General features: G+C 38.2%; 1 protein-coding gene across 8 annotated transcripts in view; it reads left to right on the forward strand.

The window, feature by feature from the left end:
* The window catches only part of COL25A1 (collagen type XXV alpha 1 chain), a 498,892-nt gene that overhangs the window by 370,992 nt on the left and 110,410 nt on the right, over positions 1-17,490 (forward strand). For 6 of the 8 annotated variants that reach the window (XM_036025468.1, XM_036025479.1, XM_036025501.1 and 3 more), the window contains 3 exons: positions 1,674-1,745; positions 2,480-2,587; positions 4,583-4,618. In XM_036025468.1, the coding sequence (XP_035881361.1) occupies positions 1,674-1,745; positions 2,480-2,587; positions 4,583-4,618 (216 nt within the window). Of the gene's footprint in view, positions 1-845; positions 906-1,673; positions 1,746-2,479; positions 2,588-4,582; positions 4,619-17,490 lie in introns of all 8 variants that reach the window. The other 2 variants (XM_036025482.1, XM_036025500.1) reach the window with 1 other exon arrangement.

Here is a 17,490-nt window from a genome sequence, read left to right on the forward strand (position 1 = left end):
GAGAAAAAAAAAATAGAACAAAGGCAAAATTTCCGTTTCAGACCTACCCAGCTGACAACTCCTGCAGGGACGAGTTAGTGCAGTGAGTGAAGCACAGGGCTCTACATCGCCTCTCCCCGTGCTCCCTGTTTAAGGAATTCAAAACCACTTCTTGGCTTCAAGGGGTTGTGTGAACTGTCAAGTTCTTTTGCAAAAGTTATGTGACAGAAGTAATCACTACAGAGTGTGACCATAACGCCCCCTGACATGAAGTACGCATGTTATAAGAGACAGATTTCCATCCACCACCTCTGCAGGAATTCCTTAAACCAGAGAGACCTGAGAATCACCAGATGATTGGAGGGAGAAATTTTGATATGTGGGGGGTAAGGCTATACTTTGTGAGGCGTACTATATTTATTCTGAGGAATACTGGTGATTGGAGTGCAAAATTCTGTTCACAGTCATCCAAAATGGAATTAATACACGCATTGTATGTCCTGAATGGTAGAGTAAACAGAATATCGATAGAAGGAAATTCAAGTGTTGTTCTTATAACAGTGTCTGTAGTTATCTGCATTTCATACTAACATTTTGTGCATAAGACTCCAGACGTGGAAAGAGTGTATACTCAGATCTATTGTACCTGCTGCAAGGAGCAGTTACAAGGAGTTCCCATTCTGGCCCTTTAAGGAATGTGTCACCTGGGAGCCCCGTGTGTCTGATTTTGTTTATGGTTTGTCAAATGAGGCAAGAATTGGAACTGGGACGGGGTGCTATTAGGTACATGCTTGTTTTGTTTGTCCACCAGTGAAATGTCTGTGTGACGTTTTGTGTCGTGTTTTGGTGCTGTGCCCTGTCCATAGGGTCTGCCGGGCTTCCCCACAGTTGCTGCCCTGCACAGTAATCAGATCCTCACCGTCAAGGTTTGTGGTTGGCACCCATGCACTCCGTCAGAGCCTGCAATCAGCATAAGAGTGAGCAAGAACTGCTAAATTGGCCAGCTGAGTCCTGCCGCACTCCCTTTCATCTGACATAGCAGGCATTGGGCTCCTGGGGCCTCACCTACATTGGTGAGGTCAAGCAGATACCGAAAAGGGGAATCTTGAGCATTTAGGGCAGTAGGATGTTGGAATCGAGCAAGGACAGTGAGGAGAGGCAGGCACAACTCTCTAGGACTGGGCCGCGCCTTGATGCTTGAGTGTGCATGCATGGCAAGGCTCCATGATATTTTTCAGTCAAGTAAATAATCCTAAGTACTCTGGACTTCAGCATCGATAAAATGGCCGTCACGTTCATGCCACATTATGCTGGTTGGCAAGTCTGACGGAAACTGAACTGGCACTTTGTCTGTGGGCTTTCTGCTTGGAGTGTAGAGTGCAGGTGACTCCAGCTTACCTGACCCTATAGTACCCTACATGAGAAAGACCCAACACCTGGGCAAAATGATGGGATACAAACAAAAAATCCATTTCTAACTAAAAATCTGGTCTCACCGTCCTGTTTCAGGGTTATATTTCTTTCACAAAAAGCCAGAGGGTCTGTTATGAGACACAAGTGCCAGTTCTGCTTTATTTGCTGGTCATTATAAGTCTAATGTGTATATCTTTATTTCTTTCTTGGGGCCTTCTGATGTCTATTCTTCAACTCTCTCACCTCTGAACTTCAACCTTTGACCTCACCTGACTGATCAGATGGTGTTTCCTAAAATCAATCATGGGTTTCTCTCTGCTGATCAGCAGCTCATTAAACGCCGCCTGATTAAGGTAGTGCTTATTCTTGCTCAAGTCTAATTTCTCCTTTGCATTCAGTTGTTACTCTATATGCTGTTGCTTTGCCATTCACCTCTCATGGGTTGGTGTGGAGTGGGGGGATATTTATTTAGAAATATCTTAAAACAAACTTATGTTTAGTGAGCTGCATTTGTTTGAAATGTATGTGAAAGTACCAAAATAAAAGGCATATAGTGCCTATTTTTTTCTTAATTAAGGGAAAGACAGCTTAAGTTATAACCAGTAGTAGACCGAGTTTCTAAGGTCTCTAGCTTGGGTAATATATAAATTATGATATAATATGACAATAGCCTTGTATGCTTAATTTAATAGGCTATGAAAAAGAAAACACATTGCCCAACTTCAAATGCAGCCCTTTTGTTAAACAAAGTGATATCACTGATGCAGCACTGTCGTGGATAAAGTTATGCAAAGGTTTTATACCAGCGTGGAATAGAGTGGAAACAGACACACCGTTCCCAAGAGCTGAGAGCAGTGCTGGTTCCTGAGCTGCTGTGATTTTAATAGCTGCACTTAGCTCACCCAGCATGAATATTTATTTGATCCCTGCTGGCAAGCAAATTGCCTACATGCTTCATGTTTCTGGTTGCTCTGGTTCTTTCAAAGTGTAAATGTGAATTAGATAATGCAAATTTAAAGTGTGGAAAAGAAGACCCGAGTCTTTATCTTCTGTGCTCATGGTTGGTCTGTCCCCATCTCCATTGTAGGGTGACCAAGGACAAGCTGGGCCCCCAGGCCCGCCAGGCCCTCCAGGCCCAAGAGGGCCTCCTGGGGACACAGGCAAAGATGGCCCCCGTGGAATGCCAGGAGAGCCCGTGAGTTGCTTTTCAGATCACTTGTTCTGACAGGTTTGGTTTTGTCTGGAGGGCTGAGAATTGGGAGGGAGTGGGTTTGGGAGGGGTCGTTAAGGGGGTCTAGAATGTGGAGTGAGTTGACGGAAGAGGGATGGTAGGGAAGTCCCCAAGCAGAGAGGACCCTGCCAGCACAGCAGGATTCTGCTTTACCACTCAGTCCACGGGGACCCCATGGGAACCACAAGACCTGGGGACTGCAACTAAGCTGGTTTTCAGGTAAGCCCCCAGAAGTCTGATTGGACAAGGCTGATGTCATTTGAGTCCTGATAACACAGAGTTCATCAGTGCCTGCAGTTTAAATGGAAGACCAGCGTGAAAACCCAGGTGGAGGATTAATCACATTTTCTAAAAGATCAATAGCAGAGATGATAAAGTCCCATACAATTTATGAAGAGTAAAGAATTTAAATCTTTCTAATATTTAATCCCTTGTTAATAACTTGACCAGAAAGGATTGCTGATAAAGCAGTAAAATTAATGGTTAAAACATCAAACTAATATAGAGACTATTTATCCACAATGTAAGAAATTTTTAAATAAAGACAACCAAAAACAAAAAATAAAAATCAGCATAGTCATTGTTTTGGTATATTTTATTGTTATATTCATATATTATGTATTTTTTCAAAGAATAGTTCTGTTCCCAAGAATATAAGGTGCTTTAAAACTTCTCTTAGACAAACTTCTATAAGCCCCATTTCCCTTTCTGAAAGCTGTTGTTAATTTGTCATATGAAATGAGGAATTAATTTGCAACATATGATACAGGACTGCTTTAACTGAATCATCAGAGAGAGTGGTTTCATACAAAATTGTCAATTGTTCCCCTTTTTTCTTGGGTGGGTATCTTCAAAAGATAGGAGAAGCTGCGGTTTTAGGAATATTTAAAGCTCTCTGACTGATTGCTGGTCTCCAACAAAGGTGCATTGAGTGTCTCTCCGGGAAGCGGGGCAGTTAAAGCCATGTGGATGGTGCAGAGTCAGTCAGGGCTTTGGGTGTTGCTACTCTACAAGGAATTTGAAGTGTAAGTTACTTTCAAAAAACAAGATAAACTGAGAGCACAGCAAATTGTAAATCATCCAAACACTAGGACATCCTAGTTCAGATATAATTTGAACTAGATTTAAAGTCTCAGAGTTAATTTTATATAATATCATAACCACTGAAAAAAGATTTTATAAAAATCTTTTATAAACTGAGAAGTATTTATTTTTAAAGTCCAACTATATCTATATCTATATCTAGGCATTACAAGCATGTTTAAAAAAATACCTGTAACCAATGACTGCTGTTATAATAATATACTAAAACATGATAAGGAATTCTGTATGAATCTGAGTATTTGAAAGTTATGATCGTGGTATAATATGACAGAAAATTTTATCTTAATATATGCTGTCCATTTTAATTAATCATGTTACTTCAGCCATCGTTAATCTAGGATAATTAAAATTCAAAATCAATCTTCGCTCCTTTTCTTATTTAGTTCCTGCACTAAGAGTAATTGCCTATCTCTTGTATATACATATGTATATACCCATATACATATATATACATATGGGAGTCCTGAATTCACAGAAAGAGGTCTGTGTCATTATCTTTTGCCTTCATGAACATGACATAATAATAGTGATATATTACTGTAATTACAATTAAATATTTTTCTAGGACCATTTCATGACATAATATAATTTTATTTAGAATATATTCTTGGTATAATCTTAAATCTCTACTATAATCTTGGCTCATTTTATTAAATCCTAAAATGTTTATAAAATGCATTTGAAGAAAGGATATTGGCCTTTTTTTATTGCACTGTGTTTGCATTTCTCTATTTAGCTTGAAAAGTGTATTTGATGTTTACACACCCCAATGGGTATTGTGAACAAGAAAAACAATATTGAAATTGTTTTTTAATGTTTATAGCATTAATAAAATGATCACTATTCTTTTTTAAGGGAGAACCAGGGAACCCAGGAAAGCAAGGCTCAATGGCAAGTATCTCAATTTATCCTTTACTTTGAATTCTATAAATTGTCATAAAATTGATATGATAAATAATGGAAGTCTAAGTTAGTTAACACTGTTGTCAAGATTCTGTGTAACAAATATATCTGTCATGTGACCCATGGCAAAAAGAGTGAAAATTAATAAAAGTTTAAAGGTAATATGGCCTATTATATGGTGAAGGTCACAAGACACATCTGTGGGACAGACAGGAAAAAAAGAGAGGGAGATTCTGGGTGGGAGGAGTGACAGAGACACAGGAAGGGCAAAGGAGAAATTCAGGGACACACTTAATAACATAAATAAAATGAGTTTTGAAAAGATTGGTGTAACTAACTGTGAATTAGTATAGTAAACCTTCCACAGTAATTCAAGGAGTTTTTGGTTGAAGGGCTTCACTCAGAGAGAAGCAGTTGCGCCTTCTTGATCTCTGTCATTAAAAAAGATCATGAGAAGGTTCCACATGGACTCACCCTCAGACACGCACACTCCGTTCCTCACAACTGTTGATCATTGGCCGGTGAGAGGAGTTGGGACAGCTTGCTGAGCCCTGAAGAGTGGAAGCCCTTCAACCCACCTCTCCCTGTCTCTCTTGCGGCCACTGGAGCCTTTTTTCTGACATATTTTATGATATAAACAGTATTGGGGAACAGCGGGTGACCATCTAATAGCCCAAATACCACAGGATGGCAGTGTCTCACCTCGTTGTCCTGGAGGCAGTGATCACAATAAGCTTTACCAGGCCTGTTCTACAGAATGTGTGACACGCAGCCTGCAGGTGTATGTTCAGGGTATACAATTTATTTGAAAAAAATAATTAGCTAAGTTCTAATGAAACTGATGCACAGAAATGGGATGGTTGGTCGATACTGAAAATAAATGTGTAATTGGGTTAAAGGTCAAAGTCTTATCCTTGCACAGGACACCTGCAATAGCCCTCCTGGGAAGAACTCAGCAAATGGTAGGCAGAGCTGTAGCGTAGCTGACTTGGAAACATCACTGGGGAAAGGGGAGCATGCTGGGGCCGAATCTGACCCTTTGCCTGGAAATTCTCTGTTCCTCGCTTATAATACCAAGATAGGTACTTGATGCAGATAATTTGGTGGGAGGGGGAGATGTTATATTGGATTCTTTCTAAAAAGATGAAAATGAAGCAACAAGAAAAGACCACATATAACAATGAAACAAAATATTTGCCATCCGTGGTAACTTTGCGTGCAAGAGCAGCATTAGCTGTCAGGGTTATAGGATCACGAGAGGTGAAGGATTCTTGGAAAACTACAATATAAATTTTGAAAGTGCTTTAGGCAACTGAATGCACCTGTGATTTCTATCCTGGCTAATGGTCAGAATCCCTCCCAGGCATTCTTACACTGACGGCTGCTGGGACTCTTCGGAGCCCTTGTTTGTTCCCAGGTGTGCACGTCCTACCGAGATTGTCATGGCTTTCGACCCCACCATGCTGTGCAGTGTCCTCATACACAAAGTTCTGAACTAAAAGTGGATTTTTAAATTACAACCTTATCTTCCTTAAATTCATATATTCTCTCTAGAATGTACTATGTGAATAGCAATTTAACCCCATTTCCCTACAATTCCTAGCTCACTATCATTAAACATAAACGTACCTGGCCTCAGCTGTTATTATTTTAGTGTGCTCCACTTTCCCATTTCTTAAAGCAGCTTTTGAGATGAAGATAATCCTGTGTATTTTCTATAAACTTTTCCTTGACTTTAAGCTTTTAAGATTTAGTTTATATTCTCATTTTTAAAAATGCAGCTAAGAAACTTAATTAAATCACAAATGTTCAGAGGCTATATGCAATGTAATGCTCTCCCAAAGTACACTGTACTGATATTCAAGATGTAAAATACTTTTTAAAAGAAAACTTCTATATTATATATAAGGGAAAGTAGACAAATCTTAAAGTCTATATCTCAGGAAATTTTTCTGAGTCAAAGAATAGAATATTACCATATCCAGAAAACCCCCCTTTACCCTCCAGTCACCACCCTCTTTTCCCCCAAGTTCACCACTATTCTAACGTCTATCACCATAGATTAATTTCACCTGCATTGGAATTTTACATTAATAGAATCAACAGTACACTTTAGTGCCTGGCTTCTTTCGTTCAACATTGTATTTGTGAGATCATCCACTTCTGTTTTAATAGCCTTCACAGCTGGTCAAGAAAAATAGGAGGAAGAACCTTACTTCCTTGAATACCCTGTTAAAGCTACATCACTCAAAGAGCAGTAAATGAATGAATGGTCTGTAGTTCTGACCTTGGGCAAGTCACTTAACCTCTCAATTTCTCATCCGTAAAGAAAGGATAATAATATGGTCTCCACCTCCCTTTTAAGGTTGCCCAAGACAAATGTAATAAATTAGGAGAAAGCACTTTAAAATGTAATGAAGAAGTACACGAGTATGTTACTATTATTATCACTCAGTTGTTTCCTCTAGAGTAAACTACAGGTGAGCATGGATCTATATAACAGATGCATTCTTGCAAAGTTCTGTGTGAGTCATGTTTTCATAAACCAACATATCTTAAATGTGCTGAGGAATTTTGCTATTTAAAGCAATCCTATTCAGAGTCTTTTTGTAAAACAATATAATCTTAATTCTTCCAAGCAAGCTGAAATTTTTTATCTTAAAGTTGCTTAAGTTGAAATATTTCTATGATATAAAAAATTGTATCATTTTTTAAAACCACTATTTATGTTTGTTAAGTTAAATAGCATCTGTATATATTAACCAATTGCAAAGAGAGAAGAGGGATACTAGAAATATAATAGCAGTTTTCATAAGGAGAAAAATTTCCTTAGAAAGCTTTTCTTTTAAATCAGCTGTGTGTGTGTGTGTGTGTGTGTGTGTGTATTGACTCAAAGTCTGGTAGGCAGAAAAGTACATTGCACCCATAGTTCTGGCCTCAAAAGTACTTAGGAGTGTATGACTAGAATCTGCGATCCTTTTTACTGGCCTGCAACATATAACATGTGCACAGATTCCCATTTTACACATATCACTGGGTTATGGTGAGAAGGAAGTAAAATAATAACAATAGGAAACACTTTATGAACTACAAAGAGTTCCATAAAGGAGAAGTATTGGAGGTTAAAACAGAAGTCCAGTGGTACAACTCAGCATACGGACCAGCTCTAAGAAACGTGAGGGTGGGAACAGGGTGGTTATAGACATCGCTGAAGTCACAGATCCTGCGATGACGGAGCAGCTTATTCCTTTTGTCCTGGTGTGTTGTCACCATATGTCTGGCCTTCTCCTACGTGTCATCATTTTACATCATCAGCTTCTCATGACGCTCCCCTGTTCATCCATTCGCTAAACTAAGGGAAGGTAATAGGTACCACTGTTCTCATGTTTTCCACAAGAGCCACGACATCTCTTGGTTTGTGTTGTGCAGGAGCATTTGCTTAAATGAGAGTCTTGAGAAGCACTGGAGAATTCTTAAAAATTTAAAATGTCCCTGATGATGAAATGAAAAAGCTAGGAACAATCTAAAATTAGATCTCACAAAACTGTTTATGAGTGTGTCAGGTGCGGAGTTTGTTTTCCTAATCCAGGATATATATTTTATATTACAAAAATAATCATCTGAAGATTAACAGCTTCTCCAATACGATAAAGGAGACCTGCTGCTCAGGCAGCTCCACGTGTGTTTAATCCTGCTGTGCATCTATTCTGTCAACATGACCTTCAGGTTTTCCAGGGAGTTCAGGATGAGATTTTAAAAGATAGACCCTTGAGCTAAAATAAATTGGACCCCATCTAAATAAAGAGGGAATGGCTCCAGCCTCAAAGCCAGGACTGACCACAATTGGAGATGCTAAAGTTCTGGACCCTGGCATGAGCGAGCTTTATTCTTAGGTCTTTAGAAATGTAAATGCTTGTTAAAATAGTATTTTTGAAGGTATCTTCTTTTTGATATTTTCACTTTTTTTTTTACAAATTGTAGTGGAGGTTCTCAAACGCATAAAAGGTAGACGGTGTACACACACACACACACACCAACCAGTCCCATTTTCCTGGAAATTATTTTTTGATCCAGCGTGTCTATATCCAAGGTTTCACAGATCAAGCTACTTTCTTTTCTCTGAAGCTCTTTCTTCATTTTTCTCTCTTACCCCAAATATATACAAATTCCATAGTATATCCATTCATTTCTTTCTGAATTATTAGAGTACTTAAAATGTGATTCGTTGGGCCCTGATGGTGTCTGAGAATTCAAAACCCAGAAAAGTTTTGCTGTTATTATTCCTTAAAGTTGAAATTTGGACTGTGTCAAGGAGTTTACACATATTTTCAGTTTATTTCAATTTTTCCTGCAATCACATTTAATACATTTGGGTCAAGTGAATATAAATAATGCTTTTTAGTTAGTTAATAACATAAGCATAAATAATTGCTTCTACTTTGTTGAAAATAAATCGAAATAACCAATATGTGAAGATTTATTCTAAATATATTCAGTTATAATGCTTTGCTGTCCCGCAGATCTGATAAGACGTGTCATCTCACTTCCTTGTGTTTGCTCTGCCAGCTAGCTACCTTTATCAGCAGGATGGCAGGCCTCGAGGCAGCTGCAGGCTTCTCTCCCTGTTAATCTGGCAAAGGAAGCAAAACCTCAAATCTTCAAATCATAAATTGCAAAAGTGACCAAAATCCTCTCAGCAGATTCATAATTAGACTACATGTTCACAATGAAATCTCGTTTGGTAAAACTGTGTGTGCTTCGGTTGTGCGCACTGCCTGCTGGGGTGACTTAGCAACTATTCTAATGCTTTATTGTCCTCACTTCATCTGCTCGTCCATGAAGTACATGCAAATGCCACACCAACAGACCCCTTCCCACCTCCTTGGTGCCTTTGTCGAAGCCTGTAATGCTGTTTTCCAAACAGGCGGAGAAACGATAGACAAATAATGTCTTCTCCTTCTGGTTCTATCCCACTGCCCCATCCAGTTGCCCAGCTTAAGGGAACTCACTCTGTGTGGGTTTCTGTGTGCCTGGTCTGCTGGAAAGGTATCCAAAGGTCACCTTAGCATGGTATGAGATGGGAACGTCTAACTTGGCTTTAAAGCTGGTTTGGTCTCCTAGAAACAATTGTCAACCTTAGGGGGAATATTTTTAGTGGTAGTTTAAGATAACTAAGATATCTAGGCCTTAGATTCCTCACCATCTAAAAGTGGTGAGACTAAATTGTATCTGAATCCACTTCCAGCTCCAAAGTCCTGCCCTCCTACTATGTTTTCTCGTCAGGGCACAGGCACAGGCACACATCGCATAGCCATTCACCTGTGTTGTGTGTGCTGACCTCCAGGACTCTGAAATGTCTGGACGCAGCGAACAACACTCATGTATTAAGTTTTAGTGGAAGAAAGCCTTAAAAATTGTCTCCTTCAAACCTATAATCAACTTCTTCAGTTATTATTTATTTTAACTTTAGAATTCAACCTACTTAGCTAAACTGATGCAAAATATGTCACACTTGTATGAGTGTGTTAATAAAATTATGACTAATCTGTTTTACCAAATTTTCATATCTTATCATTAGATTAAGAAGAAACTTCAAAATAAAGGTTGGTCCATGTAAGGCCTTTGCCTTACATCTGTAGATTAAAGGCAAATGTACAAATTTTCGGGTAAGCATGTAAATAGAAACTTTTCTACGGTATATGTAAATATCAAACAGATATAAACCAAACCAATAAACTATTAAATATGTTCTATCCTCTGACCTTCACAATATATCCTCAAAATGACTCGGGAGGTTAGAATGCAGAGTTGTTGACCTCCTTGGAAATCCAAGCCAGGATGGGATGGGTTTCTGAACGAGGAGAGCTGGAACTCAGCCCCAGCTCCTGACCCTGCCCTGCCTGCTGCCTTTCCCTCCCACACCTCCCTCGATCCCTTAACTTGATGAGACTCAAGCTCTCACATGTGGACATTCTGGGGTACACATAGGAGCAAACTCCAGCCACACCCTCTTTGCCCCTTCCTCCAGTTTATTATTGTGCACACCAGCAGCGTGATTCACCTCCAGAAAAACAGACCTGAGAAAGAGGCAACTCAGTCTCTGAAGTGAACTCCCAGCGCTGGGGTGGAGAACTCCAGGGTTCTTAGCACTCAAAGCATAGTCTAAGATCAGGAGGTCAGCTACCACATGAGGAGGAGTAAGCCAGAAAAGAGATCTCTGAAGTATGGGCCCCAAAGCAAGAGTCCTTTTGCCCAGGGCTAAGGAAAGTACAGAGACTATGTGTCTGAATGGAGTAAAAAAAAAAAAATAGCCTTCTGCTTTAGTTACCTCCTTTGAGAAAACTTCAGAAACACTCACTTACTCACACACAGTCACCATCCCCAAACTAAGTCAGAAGTTGTCTTCTCTTCTCCTCCACAGCATTTATCACGTCATATAATTGTGCTCGGTACTTTGTGTATTCAGTAAACTGAATGACTGCATGATATGAATCCATGAATTGATAAATCAGGTACTGATACAAAGGAATCAAATTTATATTTTTCTTACAACCAATGTCATTGCACATCAAGAGTAATATTAAACAGGATAAATCCAACAGAATTACTACAAAACTGCTATTTCTCTGCATCTTCTTATATTCACTCATGTGTTATAGGTTATTTGGGGTGCATGTGTGTTCAGGAGTATGCACAGTGTAACAAAAAGACTGATTGGCATGAGGACAGTGATATTTGAGTCAATTTCCAGTCACACAGTGTAGCTATTTTTAAAGTAGAATGTGAAAGACATAGAAGATATCTTAGGAATGATCTAGTTTATCACTTTACAGGTGAAGAAACAGCACAGTGAATACATGACTTGACCAAGGTCACAACGCAGTCAGTGGCAGGATGAGGCAGAATCCAGGCCACCTGGCTGCAGACTTGTGTGTTTTACACTCCAGATCTGCTAGGTCTGCACTTTCCAACACAGTAGCCACTAGCCACATGTAGCTGCTTGTATTTAAATTGATTCAAATTAAATAAAATTTAAAATCTACTTCCTAACAATTGCACTAGCTGCATTTCAAATGTTCAGTAGTCACACGTGGTTAGTGGTTACTATCTGGATAGAGCAAGATAGACCATTTTCATGATTCCAGAAAGTTCTGCTATACAGTGCTGGTCTAGTTAGAAAACAGGCCTGAGTGTATATTATACTGTTGACTTTAAATTCTTCTTCTGCTGATCATGGGATATTTAAATTTTAGTAGCTTATGTTTCTCAGTATTGTTGACTTAAAATAGGAAAGCACTTCCACATAACCGAATAGAAACATTTTTTACTGAGTGTATTGCAGGGTGATAGGCCATGTGAAACATAAATTCGTGTCCTTTATGGTGCACTAGGGAAGCACACTTAGTCACAGAGGGCAGAGGAAGCCTGCTAATTTTTCTCTCTTTCTGGGTCATTTCCATTTTGGGTTTAGCAACAAGAAACAATTTATTGAATATTTAGAAAGGATGGAGTAAGCTATTTTCAGCCCAGAACATCCAGTGAAAGGTGATACAGTCTCTGTTCTGGGACCTAATTAGAACATAGATTTTTAAATACCTAGATCTGTCTTCAATCTGCTGGTGGTAGTTAGTCTGCTGCTCAGTATTTAGTCTTGGGTTCCGGTTGTGTCAAGTGTTGAGAAAAGTGTGTTATTTCTTTAATTTCCTGAGCTTTAAGAGACCTCCCTTACAGAGGTCAGAGCTTCATGATTTTGAAAAACAGCAATAAATGAGTTATCCCAGTTTAATATTTCCCCCCAAAAGTCAGCACTAGAGAAGTCAGAAATCATTTATTTTAAAAAATAACTACTCCATTTAAAACTTTTGTCATCAAATATTTGTGAATTAGAGTGATGACCTGCCGTCTTACTGATGGGATGTACTTGAGACCTGTGTTAGAGGAACTTATTCAAGTAATAGAAATTATAGAGTGATATCCTCCCAACAAAACTCCCAGGTGCTAAAACAGAAACAACTGTCTCAAAACCGGAACTCTTTCCAGCGATATAAGCATGATAGTTTGAGCAGTAAAATATGGAGGCAATCTGCTAAGTGAAATTTAATAATTTTTCTATTCATTAATTCACGGTTTCAGTTTAGTTAATAATTATTTATTTGCTAGGAACTGACCTAGGTGCTGAGGATATAAAATATATGGCCTGAAGAATTTGCTACCTAGTCAAGTACATTTTATAAATATGCAAATACATTAAAATACCACCAGTAAAAATGTGCTACAGAAACCCAGGACAAAGACAAGCTCTGTCTGCGGGCATTGGGGAAGGCTCACAAAGGAAGTGAGTTACGACTGCTGAGCCTAGAATGATTAAGAACTCCATGTGAAGACTAATAGGAGACTGCTTGGGAAAATACAAATGATTAAGTGTGACGGAAGACAGAGTCCATGAAAGACTCAAAACGAGATGAGGCTCTCCCATCCCAGCACTGTCCTGCTCTTTATTGTTTATGCTAGGTTTCTTCCTACCCAGTTCAACTAAATCACTGACTTTCACAACCCAAAACATTTCAGCACACTCTCTCATATTCTAAACATTTCCCAGTAGTTTCTGATTTGGCACTTCCACACACTTAAGCTATGAAATCTGAATCTTGTAAAACATTGCTTGAATTGTACTCCAGACATACATATAAAAGTGGCTAGAGTTTATGTTTCTCGACCTTCCTTCATCAATCATTCAAGTAGAACGTGGAATTTTACATAAGTACATCTTAAGTGAATCCTTCTTAAGACAAATTTCCATTATTTATTTCAAATGTCCTCCTACTCTTTATAAACTAAGTTTATAGATTCTCTGATCTTGTGATGCATTTGACCTGGTTAATATCTTGCAAAAAGTTATAATTGAAGTGTATTGCACCAAACCCTTGAGAAAGTCTGATGATGCTAGTATTTTATGACTCCGTAAGCTAGATTATGTGTGTTATCATTCTTCCCTATGGAACCAGACTTTTAAAGGAATTTTCTTCATTTTATTAAATCATGGAAAAATTCCTAACTCAAAAAAGAAATAATTTTAAATGGCTTGAAGTTTGGGGCTTTTATCCTCCCCTTCTCAGACAGACGCATGTCTTTTTGTTCTCTGCGTTTTTTATTACAGAAGCTGGTTGTATATTCTTGTATCTAAAAATGACCAGCAGCCTTCAGAGCTTCAGATTTTACTGTTAGCCATCAGGGACAGAACAGGAACTGTGTCCGCCCCCTGCTCACATGGAACATCATTTCCTAATAGCAAGCAGCCCGAACTTGCCTTCAAACACCTCCCGAGAGGCATCCTAAAGCACATCATTTAGAAACTCCACGTCCTGTTTAAGTAATTAATACCTCAATCAAATTTGTGCTAACTTTGCTTTTGTCAAAAAAATTCATTAATTTTTCCCATTTCATGATCTATCAAGCAAAAGGTTTTTTAATTAAAATTTTTTTCCCATTTTTGTGAACCAGAAAGTGCAGCAAAATTATAATGGTTATAGAAACATGCATTTCTTAACTGCCAGCTTTGAAGATGAACTTGGGTTGATAATTCTACTTACTGTTTGCATGACGGCTTTCTGAAGTGCATGGGAGACCTTAGACTTACATCCCCGTCCACAGCACTCTGAGTGTTGACATGGTTGTGTAACTGGAATGATTTTTCCTTGCTGTCTTAGTATAGAGGCCGTGAACTGAACTCCTCCACTCACTCTTGCACTTAGAGGTGATCTAGAGGCCATTAGGGTGGCCCAGCATGTTAGAATGACTCTGGGGAACACAAGGGTGAGAAACCTTGTCATTCCTATCTTGAGACACTAGTGTCTAAGGTATAAGGAAAAAAACTTGATTTACTTTATGTATTCACTTTATAAGTTTTATGACATTCAAAGGAAATACCATTGTGCTTATAAGCACCTACAAGGCCATACAAATATGATCTCCCTTCCCGATCCCTTCCCCCATGTTCTCCTTCCACCTGTAGCCTCCTTGGTGTTTTTTTAACACAGTTAGCGGGTGCCCATCTCTTGGCCTTTGTTCTTGCTGTTCCCTTGCCTGGGAGATTCTCCACCTTCTATATGCCTGGCTTTCTGCCGGACCTCTTTCAGTGCTCCACCCAGGAGTCATGTTAACACCAGGGCCTTCCCTGACTCCCCAGCTTAAATCCTTCCACCTCTCAGTCTCCCAGTTCTGAGCCTCCTATTGCTTCAGCACTTACTGCCCCACACAACTTTGCATTTCAGTTGTTTATCATTTACTGTCTTTATTTACTAGAATATGAAGTCCAGGAGGCCATGCATTTTTGTTTAGCTTGTTCACTGCTGTATCTCCCATGCTTACAACATTGCCTGATACTCAGTGGGCATTCAAATACTATTACATAGATAATTTAATGAATGAACTCAAAAGGATTCACTGAGCAATTACTATATCCTGGCTACTGTGCATAATAAAAGACATTTAAAGTAAAGAAAGAAGTAACCACCCAAACCCAATACTGTTGGTAAATTCTATAAAAGAAGTACTGGCATGGGGTACTGTGAAGACAAAATGGAGGGAGCCTCACCCCAAGGGTGGAGACACTGAGCTCCGAATTACTGAATGGGTAGAAGAGAGAGGACCAGAGACACAAAAAGGCCACTGTAGAAACCAGCAGCCAGAGGTGAAGAGATAGGAAAGCATGGCTTATGTGGTGAACTGCAACTCTTACAAAAGCTTGGACTTTTCTCAAAAGCTTTTTTCAGGATGGACAAACTGAAGGATTTTTTTCAGCAGAGGAAAGGTATGAACTCATTAACCTTTTAGAAAGCTCACTCAGGCAGCACTGTGCAGAAAGCATTGAAGGAGACTAAAAGCAGAGTGGCCTTCGGGTGGATGCCACACTAGATAGGTGACAGAGCAGAGGGTTTGAACAAGAACATAGCAGTGCCCCTGAAGAGGCATTCTCCACTTGGAGCACAAGGAGGAAAGGATTGCCTTCATGCCTGAATAACACATGTTTGGTAAAGACAATCCCTAAATGGGGACGAACATATTTCTTTAACTTACTTGCTCACCATATTCTACCTAATATTTTACATAATCTTTAGAAATGGAATCTAGCAGGGGTGCAGGTAAACAGGAAAGAAAATCAAGGGTAGTATGTAAATTTATTACTTGTTTGAGTTTTAACTTAACTTTGCATACTCTCCATGGTCTTTTCTGAAAGACCATGAAAACCTTTGTGTAAAAGTCTGTCTGCAGACAAGTGAATTTTTCAGTGGCTCATTTGTTTTTATCTTTTGAATAAAGTTATGTCCATTATGGAGTATCTTTAAATGAAAAAAAGTTTATACATTTTACAACATCTACAACCTATATTGAAATGAGTATATTTTCAGGTTCAAATTGTATTCTAACACTTCTGGAGTTAAAGAAATATAGCTTAATACATTGAGATTCTGAATGTTACACAGTTTTTAATATTGAGACATATACAAATAAATTCTTTTGAAAAATAAGAGGCCAGATTATTCTCATTTTCATCAGTTGGATACAAAGTATACCCAAGCATAAAGGTGGCCACCAAAAAAATGCCTAAGAAAGAAACAATTCATTGATTAATAAAAATAGACTAAAAAGACTGACTCTTTGGCTTGAAAAACTATTTGATCCAAACTTATTTTCATGGGGATAACAATAATGTAATTATTTTAGAAATCTTAGAACACTAGAAAATTGACTTTAATTTTAGGAATAATAAGAAGCATTAGTTTGACCAGTAAATAATGAACTTAAGACATTTTCCTCCAAGTCATTATTCATAATGAAGCAAGATGAAAATATAAATAGGAAGAAAGATTAGATAAGTTAGTGAGTGGTTCTATGACATTTGCCCATTATTTTATATATTTATGTTTGTACTAGAAACCACAAAATAATCGAATGTAGACATCTTAATTAGCTGGTAGCAACATACTGTGACTTCAAAATCAATTTTTGAGCAGTGAAGCCTTCATTTATAAGCTTAAATTTCATGACAACAATATCACAGACATATAAAGGGATTGTTAATCTAAGGATACTCAAAGCACATACATAAAAGCAACATCTTAATCGGTAAAATAATTACTGGCATGTGTGTGTGTGTGTGTGTATGTGTGTGTGTGTGTTTATACTTACTCTGATGTAGGTGTCCTATAGTCAACTCTGCTCTACACCCAGTCTCCTTTCAAGAAGGGCTGACACTGCCCTTGGCTTACTACCATTTTTCCTGCCAATGAGATGAAAGGAGAATATGCACATTTCTGGTAATTGAGAATATATCCTTGGCAACATAGTTATGAATAATTCACAAGACATGTACTCACAATTCAAAATTAATGATATAGTTAAAAACTGCTTGTATTTTTAGAGTTTAACAAAAATAGAGTAGTTTCCTAACAGTGAAGAATAACATATTTACTTTCTTAATAGCAATCCTTTGACTTTCATTAAACATTGTGCTAAAATATACAATTAATGTACAATTTTATGGATTTCAGAGTTATGAGTTATCTTTCTAAATGTCTGATCTAATGTGATCATGCAACAGAGACCAAATTAGAAAATATCAGATATACTAGTCTCTAGTTAAAATACTTGATTTAAAAATTACTCTTATTTTTATATGAAGTATCCCTTCCAGGGTTATACATCAATGTAATGAAATATTCAATTTTGGTGAGCATTATTTTTTCAAGTGGCAAAGTTAGGTTTATAATGGGAAACAAACCTTTTTGAATGGAACATATACATTCTCAGTCTAAACATTGAATTAATGTGCTTTTTGTTATATGATTTTCTTTCAAACA

Source organism: Phyllostomus discolor, chromosome 1 (genome assembly GCF_004126475.2).
Source record: "Phyllostomus discolor isolate MPI-MPIP mPhyDis1 chromosome 1, mPhyDis1.pri.v3, whole genome shotgun sequence".
NCBI lineage: Eukaryota > Metazoa > Chordata > Mammalia > Chiroptera > Phyllostomidae > Phyllostomus > Phyllostomus discolor.